Raw genomic sequence first — 18,991 nt, 5'->3', positions numbered from 1 at the left:
ACTATAAATTAGTTTGACAAAGATTAAAGGTGGGTAGGAAGTTGTTAGTTTCCAAAACCAGAGGTGGTAATTTAAAAGTTGAGGGGGGACAATTAATTTAGCCATAAGAAGGATTAATTAGATTATAATCCAGTTACAGCTATGAGCTCATTTCTTTAGCTTCCCTAGTGGAAGTTGGTTTGATTGATGATGTTATAGTCAACTTCTGTTTACTTCATTGTCCTTAACTGTCCTACTATCTCTTTGCTTTAACGTAAGTTTCTATCTTCAATTTTTCTTCTGCTTTTTCAAAGATTGCTTTTTATCGAGGTTCTTGTGAGTATAAATGGAGTAAAATCTCTATTCATATTTTTTCTGTTTGGAATAATTAAGTTCAGTTGTAACTTGGGAAGTCATATTTGAATTACTTGACAAATTTTGGTGAAGAAGAAGGGAAAACAAAAATGGAGGTACAGGTACTAAAACAGAAGTCTCTTGAAAGAGTTGTATCACAGAGAGCTCTGCAAATGGGGAGTTCATTTCCTTGTCAAATTTGTGTGGTGGTTCTTCTCTCCGGAGTCTGCCTCACCTCTTTGTTTCTTGCTACTCTTACTTCATTTGGTAGTTTAGAGTTTGGTGGGATTTCATTTTCTTCCATTTCAATGGGAACTCCACCTGTGAATTCAAGTTCAGACATGATCAGTAAGTGAAATGATTTCTTCTTGTGATTTTTCTCTCTTTCTTTTGTTTCTTAAATTTTATTGTAGATATGGTTACAAGTACAGACTGCAAATTTGATTCACATCGAAGTGAAAGAGAAGATGAGGATGAGAGAGTTTCGTTGTTGTATTCAGCATGGAGTGCTTTACTTACTGATCCAGTAATGGAAGAAAGAGAGTTTTTACAAAGATTTGGAATAGAAAGATCCAGTGTGCCCAATGCTCCTCATTTTGAGGACTGCAAGTTGAGTGCTAGAGTAAATACACGTCTTGATACCCGTTCTAAGAACGGAAACTTCCCTCCATGGACAAGCTGGAAGGGACGACTGGACATGTATGCAGCATCGGAGGCCAATGAACAAATTCAACAATTTAGGCATCGTGACATTTCGGAAGGTGTTTATCCTCCTTGGGTATGAATATCATTAAGGCTTTTAAATTGGATTTGTCGTTTGCGTTAAATTTTTATGTTGAAATGAGGACCCATTGGTGTGTTATTTGCGAAAAAGAGGCAGAGCCCTCTGCCCATTCGTTCGTTCATTGTCCAATGGCTTCATGGTTACGGGCGAAAGTTTATAGTGAACTTGGTGTTTTGAAAACCGGACTGACCGATCTGACCGGGAATCAGCGTCCTCTCCGATCCAATTGTTCCCTGAAACTGAAGATGGCAGTTAAACCAGATTGACCTGCAATTGGACCGTCGAAATAGTGCAGAATCGCGATCCAACCACAAGTTAATCCTACTTGATTCCGACATCGCTCGATGGAGATAGCACCACCATAAGACTCGTTGGCATCTCCACAACAAAACCCTTCCATTTTCAGTGGCCACCATTCTACCGTTCGTCACTCATCGTCCACTTTTTATTTGCACGATCGACAGCCTTCCTTCTTGATTTCGATGCCGTTCGAACTCCTTGACACCACCATAAGAGTCATTGATATCTCTACATCAAAAGCCCCATCATTTCGAACTCTAGCAATTGCCCAAATCTTAGGGTTGTTTTTGCTATATTTCAACCTATAGGGACGCATGAAATTTTGTAGGGGTTTTTTTACTGGACTTCAAACCTACAAGGACTAATGAGAGATTGATGATGTCCCCAGTCTGATCGATCGGTTGGACCAGGCAACCTGGGAACCAAACCATTGACAAGGTCAATGCCCGGTCCAGTTTTCAGAACATTAGAAACCAATCTCCAATGGGTGACTCCTAGATCTTGTTCAAAAAATTTATGTTTCTAAGCTAATTAAGGTGAAAAATATTTCCATGATTTCACTACTCCATTCAACAAACATGTGTTCTTTAGTTTTACTTCGTTACATGTCTTGGGAATGACAGCTAGCTATGATTAAGACTAGAGAATTGGGATATGAGAGAGAAAACAGAAGACTTGAGTGAACTAAACATTGGGGTTAGCTTTCCAATGCCTTGATCTTTATCTATTTCTCTCTTCTCCTACTTCTGTGCCTGGGTTTGTGCTCAAATTATGGAGTCATTCATTTCTAGTTTTATTTTATTACAGCATTTTGTACTATGTGTTATATAAACAAACGAAGACTTAAGTTACAGAGCTTACAGTTTGGAGGTTTCTAACAACTTGCCTATTGCAGCATCTTTTTTAATATCTTGGTTTTTATTTTACAGTTTTCTGGGCATGTGTTTATATCTTGGTTTTGGTTATCAGGGCATGTGTCTTTGTGCATATGACTTTTAATGAAAGGCTGAATATCATTATCCCACCTTAACTTTCAAAAAAGTACCACTTGTCATCCCTGGTTTGACAAACTAGCAACTTCTTACTCATTTTTTTAACTCATCTGTTAAACTTTACGGAATATGGATATTAATGTCATTTTTCAATGTATATATAAAGATGATTTATTTTTTAATTTAGGATATTTCATTGTTAGTAATAGTTTGATTTATATTTAATATTTATTTATAAGGGTAAATTTGGTATTTTATCAATTAAAGTTAGTTCAATTAAACTATCTTTGGGTGACGGAATGGTTCGATAGGTAATCTTGGGTTTATTACTTAAGAGGTCATGATTTCAAGTCTCTCTTCGGTTTCTAATATGAGTAATCACTGGAGCTCTTATCTCACTGGTAGTTCAACTTCAAGGGTCCCAAGAGATTTTTTGAAGTGCTCGTACGTTGGCTCGAACACCTCTCTGATCATCCAAAAAACAAAAAAAAAGTTAGTCCAACTATAAATTAGTTTGACAAAGATTAACGGTGGGTAGGAAGTTGTTAGTTTCCAAAACCAGAGGTGGTAATTTAAAAGTTGAGGGGGGACAATTAATTTAGCCATAAGAAGGATTAATTAGATTATAATCCAGTTACAGCTATGAGCTCATTTCTTTAGCTTCCCTAGTGGAAGTTGGTTTGATTGATGATGTTATAGTCAACTTCTGTTTACTTCATTGTCCTTAACTGTCCTACTGTCTTTTTGCTTTAACTTAAGTTTCTATCTTCAATTTTTCTTCTGTTTTTTCGAAGACTGCTTTTTATTGAGGTTCTTGTGAGTATAAATGGAGTAAAATCTCTATTCATATTTTTTCTGTTTGGAATAATTAAGTTCAGTTGTAACTTGGGAAGTCATATTTGAATTACTTGACAAATTTTGGTGAAGAAGAAGGGAAAACAAAAATGGAGGTACAGGTACTAAAACAGAAGTCTCTTGAAAGAGTTGTATCACAGAGAGCTCTGCAAATGGGGAGTTCATTTCCTTGTCAAATTTGTGTGGTGGTTTTTCTCTCCGGGGTCTGCCTCACCTCTTTGTTTCTTGCTACTCTTACTTCATTTGGTAGTTTAGAGTTTGGTGGGATTTCATTTTCTTCCATTTCAATGGGAACTCCACCTGTGAATTCAAGTTCAGACATGATCAGTAAGTGAAATGATTTCTTCTTGTGATTTTTCTCTCTTTCTTTTGTTTCTTAAATTTTATTGTAGATATGGTTACAAGTACAGACTGCAAATTTGATTCACATCGAAGTGAAAGAGAAGATGAGGATGAGAGAGTTTCGTTGTTGTATTCAGCATGGAGTGCTTTACTTACTGATCCAGTAATGGAAGAAAGAGAGTTTTTACAAAGATTTGGAATAGAAAGATCCAGTGTGCCCAATGCTCCTCATTTTGAGGACTGCAAGTTGAGTGCTAGAGTAAATACACGTCTTGATACCCGTTCTAAGAACGGAAACTTCCCTCCATGGACAAGCTGGAAGGGACGACTGGACATGTATGCAGCATCGGAGGCCAATGAACAAATTCAACAATTTAGGCATCGTGACATTTCGGAAGGTGTTTATCCTCCTTGGGTATGAATATCATTAAGGCTTTTAAATTGGATTTGTCGTTTGCGTTAAATTTTTAATTTTTTTTCTTTTTTATCACCATGGGTGTCCTTGTCAGTTTATGCGCACCTCAACTAATCTCTTGAGGTCCTTGAACTGTCGATCGTTTAAAAGCCTCAGTGGTTATCCTATTAATGTCTGGAGAGACTTGAACTCAAGATTTCATAGAACTTTCTTTTGCTTTTTTATCATTAGACCACTCAGTAATAGTTAATTTTTAAGTTGGTTTTGTCGTTGGAAGCGTAATATGATACATGTAAAATTATTAAACTAACCCCAAGGGATAGGCCTGGCGGTCAATGAGGTTTGCTCCCTTCTTTGACTTTTTAGGTTCGAACCTTGAGGTCATCTATCGCATTGTGACTTTTCCACATTGTGACTTACCCGATCCTTTGGGTTTATAGGGTGTTCAAGAGACCCTGAAATGCACGTAAACTGGCCCGAATACCCTGATTACCAAAAAAAAAAAAAAAAATTACTAAACTACGTATTTATTTTAACAAGTTTTTTTTTTTTTTAAATTTCTCAAATATATTAACAATTAATTTTTTACGTAAGAAAAAGCAAGGTTGAACAATGCAATGCATTTCAGGACTTATAATAGTTTTTACCAGCTTCTGTTTGAATATGCATTCCAAATATTTGAGCTTCTTGTTGTAGATTACAGGGTCAGACGAGGATAATTATCCCCTTACCAGGAAAGTGCAACGGGATTTATGGGTTTATCAGCATCCATCAAACTGCAGTGATCCTGGTGTAAGATTTCTGGTAGCAGACTGGGAAAGATCAGCCGTCTATGGAATCGGGGCACAGATTGCTGCAATGGTTGGGCTTTTTGCTACAGCAATCAATGAAAAAAGGGTGCTTGTCACAAACTATTATAATCGAGCGGATCATGATGGTTGTAAAGGTATAAATAATTAAGGTGACAATCAATTTATCTATTCCTTTTATATATATACTCGTTAAATTTTACAACATTCTTCAAGGTGTCAGATGATTAATTAAAATACGTACAAACTAGTCTGAATAACCCCAATCACCCCACAAAAAAAAAAAAAAAATTTTAACAGTTAGTAATCTATATAGATTTCTATGAGCCTATAATATTTAATGCCATTTTCATAAATGATTTAAGGTATTGCTAAATGTCATGTTTTTATGTTGATTTATATAAACATCGATAAATTTGCAAGATCGATTATTTTTATTTGTAATATTAAGTTTCAATTTATCTTTATTAACAATATTTTAATTTATCTTCACTTCATCAGATATTAATTAATATTAGAAAATTATAAGAATCAATAATAGTATTAAAATTACTTTATAAAATTTTGGGTGGCCAAAGTTTGTAATGGTCTAATATCTCATAAAATGGATTTATTTCATCTGCTCTGGGGTGATATTGGATTCAAAATTAGGGGTGTATAAAGAATTGGCCGGAACTAGAACCGACGAATACTCGGGGTTTCAGTTTCGATTCTAACCTGAAACCGACCCTCACAGGGTAGGTTCCGGTTCTAGAAATCAGGAATCAGCCGGTTTCTGAACCAAAACCAAGATCTGAGTACTTAGGTAGGAAGCAGGAATCATGACTGAATTGCATTTTTTGTAAACTGTTATAATTTTAGAGGGTTTATTTGTCATTTTTTAAAAGTATGGACTAATTAAATTAAGCTGGGTATTGAAACCAGAACCTATGTTTTAGGTTTCGCTTCTTAGCTTCTAGAAACCAGAACCGACCGATTCTGATTCCTTTGAATTGGGGCGGTACCCAGACTCGCCCACCCCCAATCAAAATACTCTAATGATTTTCAGAAAGTATTAAATATCTCTTAAAATTACCAAAATCCCCACAAAAAATAAAATAAAATAAATCGTCCTAATCCTTTACAAATATGTGAACAAAAAAGTAATACTAGTCTTACAAAGAGGCATACAAAGAGTCATACAAAGAGTCAAATCCAACCTTTGAAAGATCTCTCTCTCTTTTTCTAATCTTTCAAGGACTGGATTTGACTCTTTGTATAACTCTTTGTATGCCTCTTTGTAAGGCTAATATTACTCGAAGAAAAACTCGTATGGGTTTGATAAAGAGACTTTGAACTATCATTTTAGCGGGCACTTAATTTGTTCAATGTTTTTGCAGGTTCATCTAGATCAAGTTGGTCTTGTTACTTCTTTCCTGAGACCTCCCAAGAATGCCGAGGCCGTGCATTTGAGCTTATGCGCAGTAAAGAGGCATTGGAGAAAGGAATCTTAACAACTAAACGCAATTATTCTTCAAAGCAAATGTGGGCCGCAAGGACTCCAAGGCAAGTGATTTCATTACATGTCTTTCATACAAAAACTTTTACCAATTCATCAATGTCAATATCTTATACAGGGAATGGGGTGAACCTTGGAGTTATTTGCAGCCAACAACAGAAGTAAACGGCAGTCTGATCACTTATCATCGCAAAATGGATCGAAGATGGTGGAGAGCACAGGTGCGCCTTAGAATATGCATCTCAAAATGGGAATTGTTTTTATATGTAAATATTCAATTGCTTTCTATATTTACTGTCAGGCGGTACGCTACTTAATGAGATATAAGAGTGATTACATGTGTGGTTTGATGAATGACGCCCGCCATGCTGCGTTTGGAAAGGAAGCTGCAAAAATGGTTCTTGCAAGTCTTCCCAGAGAATGGCCAAAGGTTTTTTTAAGTCTTTCAATTCAACTCTGCCATTTCATTTGCCTATTTTGTAAAGAAGGAAGTTGTTTAAAATGATAAAATCTCCAATGAACTCCGTTATTGCAGGAAGTTATAAGCAACTCAAGATCGGATATTGAAGAGTTTGTATGGTCAAGTCACAAACCATGGATCCCAAGGCCATTGTTGAGTATGCATGTAAGAATGGGCGACAAGGCGTGTGAAATGAAGGTGGTCGAATTCGAAGAGTATGCGCGTCTTGCTGATCATGTTAGAAAGTACTTTCCGCATCTCAACAGCATTTGGCTCTCCACTGAAATGCAGGTTAGCGGCTTGCCATTGTAGTTTAAAAAATTGTCCACTTTGCTTCTAGTCCATACGGGTTTATTTTTAGATTCCCGGAAAAGTCTTTCACCCAAGAAGTGTCCTATTTAATAATGGGTATTCAAACTTTGTAAACCAGTATTTTAAAACCTGGCCCAGCCTGGCTGGTTCAATTAGGACTCCGGCCTTCACCAGGCTAAGTTACCAATTTTACTATTTATAGAAAACCCTAGAAATTAGGACGACAATTGATGGACAATACGTGGCTAGGATATTGGGGGTTTTGAAGAGAATGGCCGGTGAGTCAAAAGGTGGTGATGAAGATGATTTCCAGTAAGTGAAACAATTAGAAATCGCAAAAATAAATAGACAACAACAGCAGGCTATTGCTTGTGTTTGGTGAGGTGAATGGAGGTGACATGAGATGGGTTTTGGTTAGGAGGTTGAGGAGAGAGTTTTCATGGTGATGGGGTGTGTTTTCAACGTTGAAAACAGGGCCTGTTTGGCCTAGGTTGTCAACGTCGATGATGTAATTTGAAGTGTTTTTGTAAGATTTTAAACTTGCAGAGACTTATAGTTAATTTTTAAGGGTATTTTTGTTAATTTCAAACTTTTTTAGATGCTGAAGTCACTGGTTTGATCAATCGGTCAAACCAGTTCAACCGATCAACCCAGAACCCTGCTACTTTGCCAGGTTTCACCCCAATCCAAGTTTTAAAACCTTGTTGTAAACTAAATATTATACCCGTTCACCATAAGTGGAATGTGACGGTCTCTTTGTTTGATAGTTTCTGATATCTTATCTTATATATCAATGATTATATAACTTTCAGGAAGTCGTTGATAAAACAAAACTATATCCCTATTGGAAATTCTACTACACAAACGTAACGCGTCAAGTGGGAAACATAGCAATGGGCAAATATGAAGCAAGTCTTGGAAGGGAAACCAGCACAAACTATCCTTTTGTAAATTTCTTGATGGCAACTGAAGCTGACTTCTTTATTGGAGCTTTGGGTTCGACATGGTGTTTTTTTATCGATGGCATGAGGAATACTGGCGGAAAAATAACGGCCGGATACTTGAGCGTCAATAAGGATCGGCTCTGGTGAGAAATGAAAATGAAACATGTATCATCTAATATCCGGCGATGAACTGCAATTTCTGTTATATGAATAATGAGATGGGCTTATTACCTGCAATTTTTGCTCAAAGATATCTCGTTTCTATATCAATAAACAATTAAACAGTCAAGAACAATCAAAACGAAAGGGGGATGACATTGCAATTTGCTATGTAGTCTTACACGTCCCATGAGTAATAAAAACCTAATTTAGCTCCCTCTGGATGTTCATGGCAACCAATTAAGTAATAAAAGCAAATCCAGTATGTATTATCATCCATCGTTTTCCTTCCTTGACAAATGAAAAAAAAAAAAAACTAAAAAGAAGGGTGTGTTATTGGCTACAATGATGAAAAAGGAATACCAATCACAAAAATGTAAATTTGATGATCATCGACTTAGATACAACAATTTTGAGTCTAAGAAAGGCTAAAATGGAAACAAACAATTAACCAAACGAGGAGATTCTGCTCCTCTCCAATTTCACATCACATGACAATACAAGAAGCGATCATGTAAACATTATCCTGTAAATCCTCCGCCAGACAGTCCTAAAAATAAGAATAAATGTCAGATGGGCACAGGAAGCAGCACTTACCTCCTCCTTTCCCCGCTAAGCACCTTGAAACCGAACGGTATAGAGAGGTTTTCTGTGCAACTATTCTTTCACATCTTCACTCAACTGATGTCCCCAATCACCACCTGTGTTAAAAAGTACAATGAGAATTCCTATGTGATTATTCTTCCACTTCTTCACTTGTCTGATGTACCCCATCGCCACTTTTGGCTGTTGCTGCCTGTTTCTTGTGTTTCTTGTTCTTGGCTTTCTTGGCTTTCATGCGGCGCTTCTTCTCATTGGCATCAACCCAGGTATAGTCAGATGGTACGAGGAAAGGATCAATATCATCCTTATACCGGTGACTATCACTATCACTTGATTGGCCACCACGACTCCCTCTCATCCATGAAATCCAAGAGGAGGATCCTTCTGATTCTTTTGACTTGGAATCCTGGAAATGTGCCGGGCTAGAGAGAGGAGTTGAAAATTCCTCCAGTGGCTGCAGCTCCTCAAATTTTGTAAAAGTAACAAGGACCCGAATAGTTGGAACAATAGGGATAGCAACCTGCACTAGGGAAAATCAAAGATTATCACAATGTTCAAAAGAGAGTCCAGAGCACAAAAGATTAAATGCGCGATATATTCCTTTAGAACACTGGTTATAAAATTGGTATAAGATGAACAAAAATTCAATTAAACTGAATTATAAGTACAACAATTTTGTAAATGCCGGTTTCATGGAAAATAATCCAGAAGCGTTATATTAGTTTGATATGAACACAGCAACTCAACTTCATTTTAAACACAGATCACGACCCATTAGACAGGCACAGTAGTTTACACTTCCAAGATCATTACATAAAACAATTATCATCTGATATACAAATAGCAGTTAAAAATAACCACAGTAGTGAACCCTGACCATAAGCAATTGTTGCATTCTCCTAAAAGAGAAACTATAGAACCATCCGAAAAGGAGAACCAAAGTTTTTTACTTCGATCTTTTAGAAATTTTTTACAAGTAGCTGCAACTACCATGGACTCCCAAAAATATTTGCACACACAGTACAAGACATGAAGTAGATATCCAAGTTCATAAAAAATTATTTGTTAATGCACATCAGGCCAAGCCAGAGTCCAGACCAAGCCAAAAGCAGCCTATCTCAAACCAGGTCAACAATCTATATGAAGGCATAACTTGGTCTTAACAACCAAAAAGAAAACAGAGCCAACTACCAACAACGATATAGTTCTGGCTGGTCCAAGCTTTATTGGGCAAAAACAGTTGTTATGCATGACGATACAATTCAGAGGTCCCTGAGCTAAATTCCTTTTAACTGAAGCCACAAAATTCATTAAGCTTGCGTCTCATTTCAGTTATATAATTACTCAAATTGACCTAAATAGCTCTTGAAGCATGTATATACTGTATTGTGTCACATGACAATGGAAGCAACTGCTCATAGCATGTATCTGATCTTAGGCCAGAATGCATGTAGCAATTCAGGTCACTGGTCAGACATGAATAGGAATTAAGATGTGCCAACACTGGTTCAGAAACTGCTCAAACTCAACTTTATGGGTCAAAGATTAACACTTGGGTAACTGGACTCATGAGAACAAAAGGTAAAGATCACCCGCAACAAGCTAATAAAGGATTGATCTTTAACTTGCAGCTGAGTGGAAGTTGCTCCTGGTTTTGCCCAAACCAAATGCACAGTCCATATTAATAGTCAACAATAATGACTCAGCCCAAGGATAAAATTACTGAAAAGACACTTCCAACCCCAAAAGCTAATGCACATACCGGATCCAAGATAGCTTCAAAGACCCATTCATTTGTCTCCAGTCCCAAGACAACTTTTTTTTTAACTTTAGAGAAACAGAATCATCTTTGAACCACTTAGCTTATGTATCAGGAATCCTGAATATTGTTACCCAGAAAAACAGATAGGATAAAGCATGTGTCCCACTCTTATCCTCCAACTGCCCTTCCCAAAAAAGTAATAACAGTAAATAATTGCATTTAAAAAAAATATAACTTGTTTATGGGACAAAGTAATCAGGTTATCCATCCTAACAGCAGCAGACAGTAACAGAAACGCATAAGAGGAGAATTGCAAAATCAACCATATTTAAGGTAAACATACAAGATAAAATATCCCAGATTACCTTGACAGGAAATGTTCCATGAGGCAGCTTGGTGGTCAAAAGCTCCCTGAGTCTCCTAACAGCCTTGACCTTGTTGGCTAATATGTCAAGTAAAGGCAGGAGCTCATCCGTTTTTAGAGGGAAATCTGGTGTCAACCAGAGGACAGGTCTCAAACCTTTTTTATATTCGCTCTCATTCTTAGATTCACCACCGGGTCCTTTCTTCTTTTTCTTCTTGCTGCTTTTGTCCTTTCCCTTCTTTAAATCACCCACATCCTCCCTCAGATATTCAGATGAAGATCTTTGATTAGCAGCCAGCTTCTGGTTGCTACCTTCTGGAGCCAACTTCGAGAACTTCTTCAAGAGTTTCGAATCCTCAGGATCATCACTGTTGTTCTTGGTACCTTTCTTGTTCCAACCAAACCAACTCTTCTTTTCCTTAGCAGCACTATCAGATTCACCATTTTCATAGGGACCTCCTGAACCATTTTCTTGAGAGCCAGGGACCCCATGTTCATCATCCTCACAAGGACCATCAGGGTTCCCCATACGAAGTGCAGAATCCAATTGCATCCTTTCCTCAGCTGTCAATACATCATCATACTCCTCATTATCACCACCATTTGCTAACCTTTCTTCATCTTCCACGGCAAAAAGCTCTTCATCAGTCATAGCACCCGGAACCCGCCTTGACTTCACACTAACCATCACATGGAGCATATCATAAACTTTGGCCTTCCAATTTCCAACCATCTCAGTCCTCTCCTGTCGCCTCCAATTCAAGTGGGAAACAAGCTCAGCCTGAGTGACATCAATGCCAGGCCGATACATGTTAGTTTGAGACATCAAGGCCACTTCATGGGCAACTTCTGATTCTGTTGGCTGTGCACCTGCCCCTTCCAGAGCATTTGTGATTTCTTTCTCCTTATGGGAAAGAACAATCAAAGAACCAGGTGGCAAAGTTACATTACCATCCTCTGACGTATAGCCCTCCCCCAAAAAGAGAAATGTTTGGTCCGACCGTTGAATGCGAAATCCATCAAATCCAGCAAGGGTCATATCCGCACGGAGATTGGATCCACGCTTCCAAATGCGGTAAGTATCAGATGGGGCAATGCGACCAATAAACGGAATGACTGAGCTCTCAAAATGGAAGGTTATCTCCATGTAAAAATCACGGATACGATTCGCTGAGGCAACAATACGTGGAAGTCTTCGACACCATTTTGCCCAGGCAAGAGGCTGATAATGCCTAGCAATAATCATGGCTATCGATTCCTCTCTTGTGCAAACAGCTTCTTGCAAAGCACTCCAACCATTCTCATTCTGAAGGCTCCAATCTGCCCCAGCTGCCATCAAAATCTCCGCAGAGATTGGATCCCGCAGCCTGACAGCAAGGTGCAAAGGGGTTTCACGTCCAGGAACATCCCGGCGATCAATGACAGCCGCGACAGCATCAGCTTGGAGCTCAGCAGCAAGAGAATCCTCTTCTGTATTAACCTCCCCAGCCTTGGAAAGCCGTGGGAGGTTAGCAATGATGCGCCTCAGGGAAGCATAGTCTCGGCGTGCAACTGCTAAATGAGCAGGACTATGGACATATTTGGTAAAATCTTCCATTGAATTTTTTTTTCCCCAATTCACTTTCTAACTCCACTTCTAAGCAGTAATTTCGCCCATTTGGGTAAAGCAAATGACAAAAGCTAACAAGACAATTCTAATGACATCCACTCATAGCTGTATCCTCAAACCAAGATTAGGGTTTTAAACAATCAAACTGCAAGAACTTAAACAGCTCTAAAAAATAAATCAGTAACGTCTCAAAAGGTTAAGATTCACACAACTTCAATTAAAAGACTAAAAATGTCTTATCTTCTTCGTATTCCTCAACTTTCTTTCCTTTTCTCAGCTCCCAAACACTCGTATCATACTTCAATTACCTGGCTTTGAGCTCCACAGAATGCACTTCAGCTTCTACAGAGCTCAAATCTGCCAAAATTAAAACTAAAAAAAAAAAAAAAAAGAACTACAAATAAGTCCAAATCTAACAAAAAACACCTTCAAGAAACAATCATTTTCTTTTCTTTTTTCATTTTGTTGACCTCAATTTTCGTAGGAAACAAACAGAAATTGCTGAGCACAAGAAAATACCTGAGAGAGGAGGATAATTTTGAGGCGATCCCCATTAAACAGTCAAGAACAATCAAAACGAAAGGGGGATGACATTGCAATTTGCTATGTAGTCTTACACGTCCCATGAGTAATAAAAACCTAATTTAGCTCCCTCTGGATGTTCATGGCAACCAATTCAGTAATAAAAGCAAATCCAGTATGTATTATCATCCATCGTTTTCCTTCCTTGACAAATGAAAAAAAAAAAAAAAAAACTAAAAAGAAGGGTGTGTTATTGGCTACAATGATGAAAAAGGAATACCAATCACAAAAATGTAAATTTGATGATCATCGACTTAGATACAACAATTTTGAGTCTAAGAAAGGCTAAAATGGAAACAAACAATTAACCAAACGAGGAGATTCTGCTCCTCTCCAATTTCACATCACATGACAATACAAGAAGCGATCATGTAAACATTATCCTGTAAATCCTCCGCCAGACAGTCCTAAAAATAAGAATAAATGTCAGATGGGCACAGGAAGCAGCACTTACCTCCTCCTTTCCCCGCTAAGCACCTTGAAACCGAACGGTATAGAGAGGTTTTCTGTGCAACTATTCTTTCACATCTTCACTCAACTGATGTCCCCAATCACCACCTGTGTTAAAAAGTACAATGAGAATTCCTATGTGATTATTCTTCCACTTCTTCACTTGTCTGATGTACCCCATCGCCACTTTTGGCTGTTGCTGCCTGTTTCTTGTGTTTCTTGTTCTTGGCTTTCTTGGCTTTCATGCGGCGCTTCTTCTCATTGGCATCAACCCAGGTATAGTCAGATGGTACGAGGAAAGGATCAATATCATCCTTATACCGGTGACTATCACTATCACTTGATTGGCCACCACGACTCCCTCTCATCCATGAAATCCAAGAGGAGGATCCTTCTGATTCTTTTGACTTGGAATCCTGGAAATGTGCCGGGCTAGAGAGAGGAGTTGAAAATTCCTCCAGTGGCTGCAGCTCCTCAAATTTTGTAAAAGTAACAAGGACCCGAATAGTTGGAACAATAGGGATAGCAACCTGCACTAGGGAAAATCAAAGATTATCACAATGTTCAAAAGAGAGTCCAGAGCACAAAAGATTAAATGCGCGATATATTCCTTTAGAACACTGGTTATAAAATTGGTATAAGATGAACAAAAATTCAATTAAACTGAATTATAAGTACAACAATTTTGTAAATGCCGGTTTCATGGAAAATAATCCAGAAGCGTTATATTAGTTTGATATGAACACAGCAACTCAACTTCATTTTAAACACAGATCACGACCCATTAGACAGGCACAGTAGTTTACACTTCCAAGATCATTACATAAAACAATTATCATCTGATATACAAATAGCAGTTAAAAATAACCACAGTAGTGAACCCTGACCATAAGCAATTGTTGCATTCTCCTAAAAGAGAAACTATAGAACCATCCGAAAAGGAGAACCAAAGTTTTTTACTTCGATCTTTTAGAAATTTTTTACAAGTAGCTGCAACTACCATGGACTCCCAAAAATATTTGCACACACAGTACAAGACATGAAGTAGATATCCAAGTTCATAAAAAATTATTTGTTAATGCACATCAGGCCAAGCCAGAGTCCAGACCAAGCCAAAAGCAGCCTATCTCAAACCAGGTCAACAATCTATATGAAGGCATAACTTGGTCTTAACAACCAAAAAGAAAACAGAGCCAACTACCAACAACGATATAGTTCTGGCTGGTCCAAGCTTTATTGGGCAAAAACAGTTCTTATGCATGAGGATACAATTCAGAGGTCCTTGAGCTAAATTCCTTTTAACTGAAGCCACAAAATTCATTAAGCTTGCGTCTCAATTCAGTTATATAATTACTCAAATTGACCTAAATAGCTCTTGAAGCATGTATATACTGTATTGTGTCACATGACAATGGAAGCAACTGCTCATAGCATGTATCTGATCTTAGGCCAGAATGCATGTAGCAATTCAGGTCACTGGTCAGACATGAATAGGAATTAAGATGTGCCAACACTGGTTCAGAAACTGCTCAAACTCAACTTTATGGGTCAAAGATTAACACTTGGGTAACTGGACTCATGAGAACAAAAGGTAAAGATCACCCGCAACAAGCTAATAAAGGATTGATCTTTAACTTGCAGCTGAGTGGAAGTTGCTCCTGGTTTTGCCCAAACCAAATGCACAGTCCATATTAATAGTCAACAATAATGACTCAGCCCAAGGATAAAATTACTGAAAAGACACTTCCAACCCCAAAAGCTAATGCACATACCGGATCCAAGATAGCTTCAAAGACCCATTCATTTGTCTCCAGTCCCAAGACAACTTTTTTTTTAACTTTAGAGAAACAGAATCATCTTTGAACCACTTAGCTTATGTATCAGGAATCCTGAATATTGTTACCCAGAAAAACAGATAGGATAAAGCATGTGTCCCACTCTTATCCTCCAACTGCCCTTCCCAAAAAAGTAATAACAGTAAATAATTGCATTTAAAAAAAATATAACTTGTTTATGGGACAAAGTAATCAGGTTATCCATCCTAACAGCAGCAGACAGTAACAGAAACGCATAAGAGGAGAATTGCAAAATCAACCATATTTAAGGTAAACATACAAGATAAAATATCCCAGATTACCTTGACAGGAAATGTTCCATGAGGCAGCTTGGTGGTCAAAAGCTCCCTGAGTCTCCTAACAGCCTTGACCTTGTTGGCTAATATGTCAAGTAAAGGCAGGAGCTCATCCGTTTTTAGAGGGAAATCTGGTGTCAACCAGAGGACAGGTCTCAAACCTTTTTTATATTCGCTCTCATTCTTAGATTCACCACCGGGTCCTTTCTTCTTTTTCTTCTTGCTGCTTTTGTCCTTTCCCTTCTTTAAATCACCCACATCCTCCCTCAGATATTCAGATGAAGATCTTTGATTAGCAGCCAGCTTCTGGTTGCTACCTTCTGGAGCCAACTTCGAGAACTTCTTCAAGAGTTTCGAATCCTCAGGATCATCACTGTTGTTCTTGGTACCTTTCTTGTTCCAACCAAACCAACTCTTCTTTTCCTTAGCAGCACTATCAGATTCACCATTTTCATAGGGACCTCCTGAACCATTTTCTTGAGAGCCAGGGACCCCATGTTCATCATCCTCACAAGGACCATCAGGGTTCCCCATACGAAGTGCAGAATCCAATTGCATCCTTTCCTCAGCTGTCAATACATCATCATACTCCTCATTATCACCACCATTTGCTAACCTTTCTTCATCTTCCACGGCAAAAAGCTCTTCATCAGTCATAGCACCCGGAACCCGCCTTGACTTCACACTAACCATCACATGGAGCATATCATAAACTTTGGCCTTCCAATTTCCAACCATCTCAGTCCTCTCCTGTCGCCTCCAATTCAAGTGGGAAACAAGCTCAGCCTGAGTGACATCAATGCCAGGCCGATACATGTTAGTTTGAGACATCAAGGCCACTTCATGGGCAACTTCTGATTCTGTTGGCTGTGCACCTGCCCCTTCCAGAGCATTTGTGATTTCTTTCTCCTTATGGGAAAGAACAATCAAAGAACCAGGTGGCAAAGTTACATTACCATCCTCTGACGTATAGCCCTCCCCCAAAAAGAGAAATGTTTGGTCCGACCGTTGAATGCGAAATCCATCAAATCCAGCAAGGGTCATATCCGCACGGAGATTGGATCCACGCTTCCAAATGCGGTAAGTATCAGATGGGGCAATGCGACCAATAAACGGAATGACTGAGCTCTCAAAATGGAAGGTTATCTCCATGTAAAAATCACGGATACGATTCGCTGAGGCAACAATACGTGGAAGTCTTCGACACCATTTTGCCCAGGCAAGAGGCTGATAATGCCTAGCAATAATCATGGCTATCGATTCCTCTCTTGTGCAAACAGCTTCTTGCAAAGCACTCCAACCATTCTCATTCTGAAGGCTCCAATCTGCCCCAGCTGCCATCAAAATCTCCGCAGAGATTGGATCCCGCAGCCTGACAGCAAGGTGCAAAGGGGTTTCACGTCCAGGAACATCCCGGCGATCAATGACAGCCGCGACAGCATCAGCTTGGAGCTCAGCAGCAAGAGAATCCTCTTCTGTATTAACCTCCCCAGCCTTGGAAAGCCGTGGGAGGTTAGCAATGATGCGCCTCAGGGAAGCATAGTCTCGGCGTGCAACTGCTAAATGAGCAGGACTATGGACATATTTGGTAAAATCTTCCATTGAATTTTTTTTTCCCCAATTCACTTTCTAACTCCACTTCTAAGCAGTAATTTCGCCCATTTGGGTAAAGCAAATGACAAAAGCTAACAAGACAATTCTAATGACATCCACTCATAGCTGTATCCTCAAACCAAGATTAGGGTTTTAAACAATCAAACTGCAAGAACTTAAACAGCTCTAAAAAATAAATCAGTAACGTCTCAAAAGGTTAAGATTCACACAACTTCAATTAAAAGACTAAAAATGTCTTATCTTCTTCGTATTCCTCAACTTTCTTTCCTTTTCTCAGCTCCCAAACACTCGTATCATACTTCAATTACCTGGCTTTGAGCTCCACAGAATGCACTTCAGCTTCTACAGAGCTCAAATCTGCCAAAATTAAAACTAAAAAAAAAAAAAAAAAGAACTACAAATAAGTCCAAATCTAACAAAAAACACCTTCAAGAAACAATCATTTTCTTTTCTTTTTTCATTTTGTTGACCACAATTTTCGTATGAAACAAACAGAAATTACTGAGCACAAGAAAATACCTGAGAGAGGAGGATAATTTTGAGGCGATCGAGTAAGTGAGTTGTTAGCAATAGCGAAAGCTCAGATTGATTTAGGTTCAAAAAATTTCAGGTAGAGAAAGAGAGAGAGAAAGAGAGAGGGAAAATAATCAGAGGGTTGGTGATGAAATGGAAGAGGAGATCTAACGGTCGTCGGTATGTTTCTGTTCACTTACTCCACCATGAACTTCTGACTCATTCTCTCTCCAACTCGGTTCTTTAACTCAGATCTCTCTCTATCTCTATCTCTATCTGTGTCTGTGTCTGTACATTTTCACGTTGCGTCTCTTCACTTTTGCTTTTCTTTTATTTTTCTTTTATTTTTCTCTCGCCGTTTTAGAGCTAGAGATAGAGAATGGTTTTGCCCCTGTTTTTCATTTAAATTACTTTTATGCCATTCTAACTTTTTTTTTTAAATAAATTTAATTTTTATTTGTTTCTTAATTTAAATGGAGATTTTATTTACTGTGTATTTGGAAATTTATTTATTTTAATTAGTGTTCTGCTTAATAAGTGAAAAGGGATTAAGATAAAATAATTACAAATATCTTCAAAGTATCTAAAAATATTAAAATAATAATAAATGATTCTATAAATTCTTAATATTTTATAAAATTTATCAAAAAAATTAAACAAAATTGCGTTCCTATAAAATTAAACTAAATAAAAATGATTTATTTAAAAAATATTGATTTATATTAATGCATATTTGAATTTTTATTTAAAAATGTTTTAATCGATGAAACTGATGTTAAAATCTAGTTTCTTGCTCCTCATAACCTTCTGTCTGGTTCATTTTTGGTTTTGATATTTTATTAATAAGCGCGATTTTCTAATTGCCCTTTGCGATTCAGTTAATTACATTTGTGCCACTTATTACGTGAAACGGTGAAAGTAATGGACTCTCAGTCTCAGACAATTTTTAGCTTTTTATGATATAATATTATAATTTCATATCAAAAGGTCATTTTATATTTCCACCATATATTATCTAGTAATTAAATAGACAATTAAGTATGGATAAATCCCAATTAAAGTAAAAAATAGCGTAATGTTTTATATTTTTTTATTAACTTTCCAGTATATATATATATATATAATATATATATATATCTATATATAATATATATATATTA

The 18,991-nt window shown here is 37.6% G+C and overlaps 5 protein-coding genes across 5 annotated transcripts; 3 read left to right on the top strand and 2 right to left on the bottom strand.

The window, feature by feature from the left end:
* Window positions 1-275: 275 nt before the first annotated feature.
* On the top strand, window positions 276-1,117 carry LOC116136435. Its single transcript, XM_031422141.1, has 2 exons — window positions 276-681; window positions 765-1,117. The coding sequence occupies exons 1-2, from the start codon at window positions 444-446 to the stop codon at window positions 1,115-1,117; spliced, it is 591 nt and encodes a 196-aa protein (XP_031278001.1). The 5' UTR covers window positions 276-443.
* A 2,164-nt stretch (window positions 1,118-3,281) lies between these two features.
* Window positions 3,282-4,027, top strand: LOC116136434. Its single transcript, XM_031422140.1, has 2 exons — window positions 3,282-3,591; window positions 3,675-4,027. Exons 1-2 carry the CDS (start codon window positions 3,354-3,356, stop codon window positions 4,025-4,027), a joined length of 591 nt encoding a protein of 196 aa, XP_031278000.1. The 5' UTR covers window positions 3,282-3,353.
* A 71-nt stretch (window positions 4,028-4,098) lies between these two features.
* Window positions 4,099-8,274, top strand: LOC116136433. The gene is made up of 7 exons (XM_031422139.1): window positions 4,099-4,110; window positions 4,718-4,967; window positions 6,210-6,375; window positions 6,447-6,549; window positions 6,630-6,758; window positions 6,864-7,079; window positions 7,913-8,274. Exons 1-7 carry the CDS (start codon window positions 4,099-4,101, stop codon window positions 8,189-8,191), a joined length of 1,155 nt encoding a protein of 384 aa, XP_031277999.1. The 3' UTR covers window positions 8,192-8,274.
* A 280-nt stretch (window positions 8,275-8,554) lies between these two features.
* Window positions 8,555-13,090, bottom strand: LOC116136443. The gene is made up of 3 exons (XM_031422147.1): window positions 13,061-13,090; window positions 10,934-12,913; window positions 8,555-9,326 (listed from the first exon to the last, which is right to left on the bottom strand). The coding sequence occupies exons 2-3, from the start codon at window positions 12,527-12,529 to the stop codon at window positions 8,940-8,942; spliced, it is 1,983 nt and encodes a 660-aa protein (XP_031278007.1). The 5' UTR covers window positions 12,530-12,913; window positions 13,061-13,090; the 3' UTR covers window positions 8,555-8,939.
* Window positions 13,091-13,331: 241 nt separating this feature from the next.
* LOC116136442 lies at window positions 13,332-18,148 on the bottom strand. The gene is made up of 3 exons (XM_031422146.1): window positions 17,838-18,148; window positions 15,711-17,690; window positions 13,332-14,103 (listed from the first exon to the last, which is right to left on the bottom strand). The coding sequence occupies exons 2-3, from the start codon at window positions 17,304-17,306 to the stop codon at window positions 13,717-13,719; spliced, it is 1,983 nt and encodes a 660-aa protein (XP_031278006.1). The 5' UTR covers window positions 17,307-17,690; window positions 17,838-18,148; the 3' UTR covers window positions 13,332-13,716.
* Window positions 18,149-18,991: the final 843 nt, after the last annotated feature.

The sequence above is a fragment of the Pistacia vera genome, unplaced genomic scaffold (genome assembly GCF_008641045.1).
Source record: "Pistacia vera cultivar Batoury unplaced genomic scaffold, PisVer_v2 Contig313, whole genome shotgun sequence".
Lineage (NCBI taxonomy): Eukaryota > Viridiplantae > Streptophyta > Magnoliopsida > Sapindales > Anacardiaceae > Pistacia > Pistacia vera.
The sequence above is the reverse complement of the archived record's forward strand: the minus strand, read 5'-3'. Positions and strand labels throughout refer to the sequence as shown.

Bases quoted from the DNA above. Each gene is read 5' to 3' on its own strand.
- LOC116136435 (XM_031422141.1), top strand. From the start codon at position 444: ATGGAGGTACAGGTACTAAAACAGAAGTCTCTTGAAAGAGTTGTATCA. The intron at 682-764 runs GTAAGTGAAATG...TTACAAGTACAG, and splicing joins TTCAAGTTCAGACATGATCA to ACTGCAAATTTGATTCACAT.
- LOC116136433 (XM_031422139.1), top strand. The intron at 4,968-6,209 runs GTATAAATAATT...ATGTTTTTGCAG, and splicing joins GGATCATGATGGTTGTAAAG to GTTCATCTAGATCAAGTTGG. The intron at 7,080-7,912 runs GTTAGCGGCTTG...TATAACTTTCAG, and splicing joins GGCTCTCCACTGAAATGCAG to GAAGTCGTTGATAAAACAAA.
- LOC116136442 (XM_031422146.1), bottom strand. From the start codon at position 17,306: ATGGAAGATTTTACCAAATATGTCCATAGTCCTGCTCATTTAGCAGTT. The intron at 14,104-15,710 runs GTAATCTGGGAT...TCCCTAGTGCAG, and splicing joins ATGGAACATTTCCTGTCAAG to GTTGCTATCCCTATTGTTCC.
- LOC116136443 (XM_031422147.1), bottom strand. From the start codon at position 12,529: ATGGAAGATTTTACCAAATATGTCCATAGTCCTGCTCATTTAGCAGTT. The intron at 9,327-10,933 runs GTAATCTGGGAT...TCCCTAGTGCAG, and splicing joins ATGGAACATTTCCTGTCAAG to GTTGCTATCCCTATTGTTCC.
- LOC116136434 (XM_031422140.1), top strand. From the start codon at position 3,354: ATGGAGGTACAGGTACTAAAACAGAAGTCTCTTGAAAGAGTTGTATCA. The intron at 3,592-3,674 runs GTAAGTGAAATG...TTACAAGTACAG, and splicing joins TTCAAGTTCAGACATGATCA to ACTGCAAATTTGATTCACAT.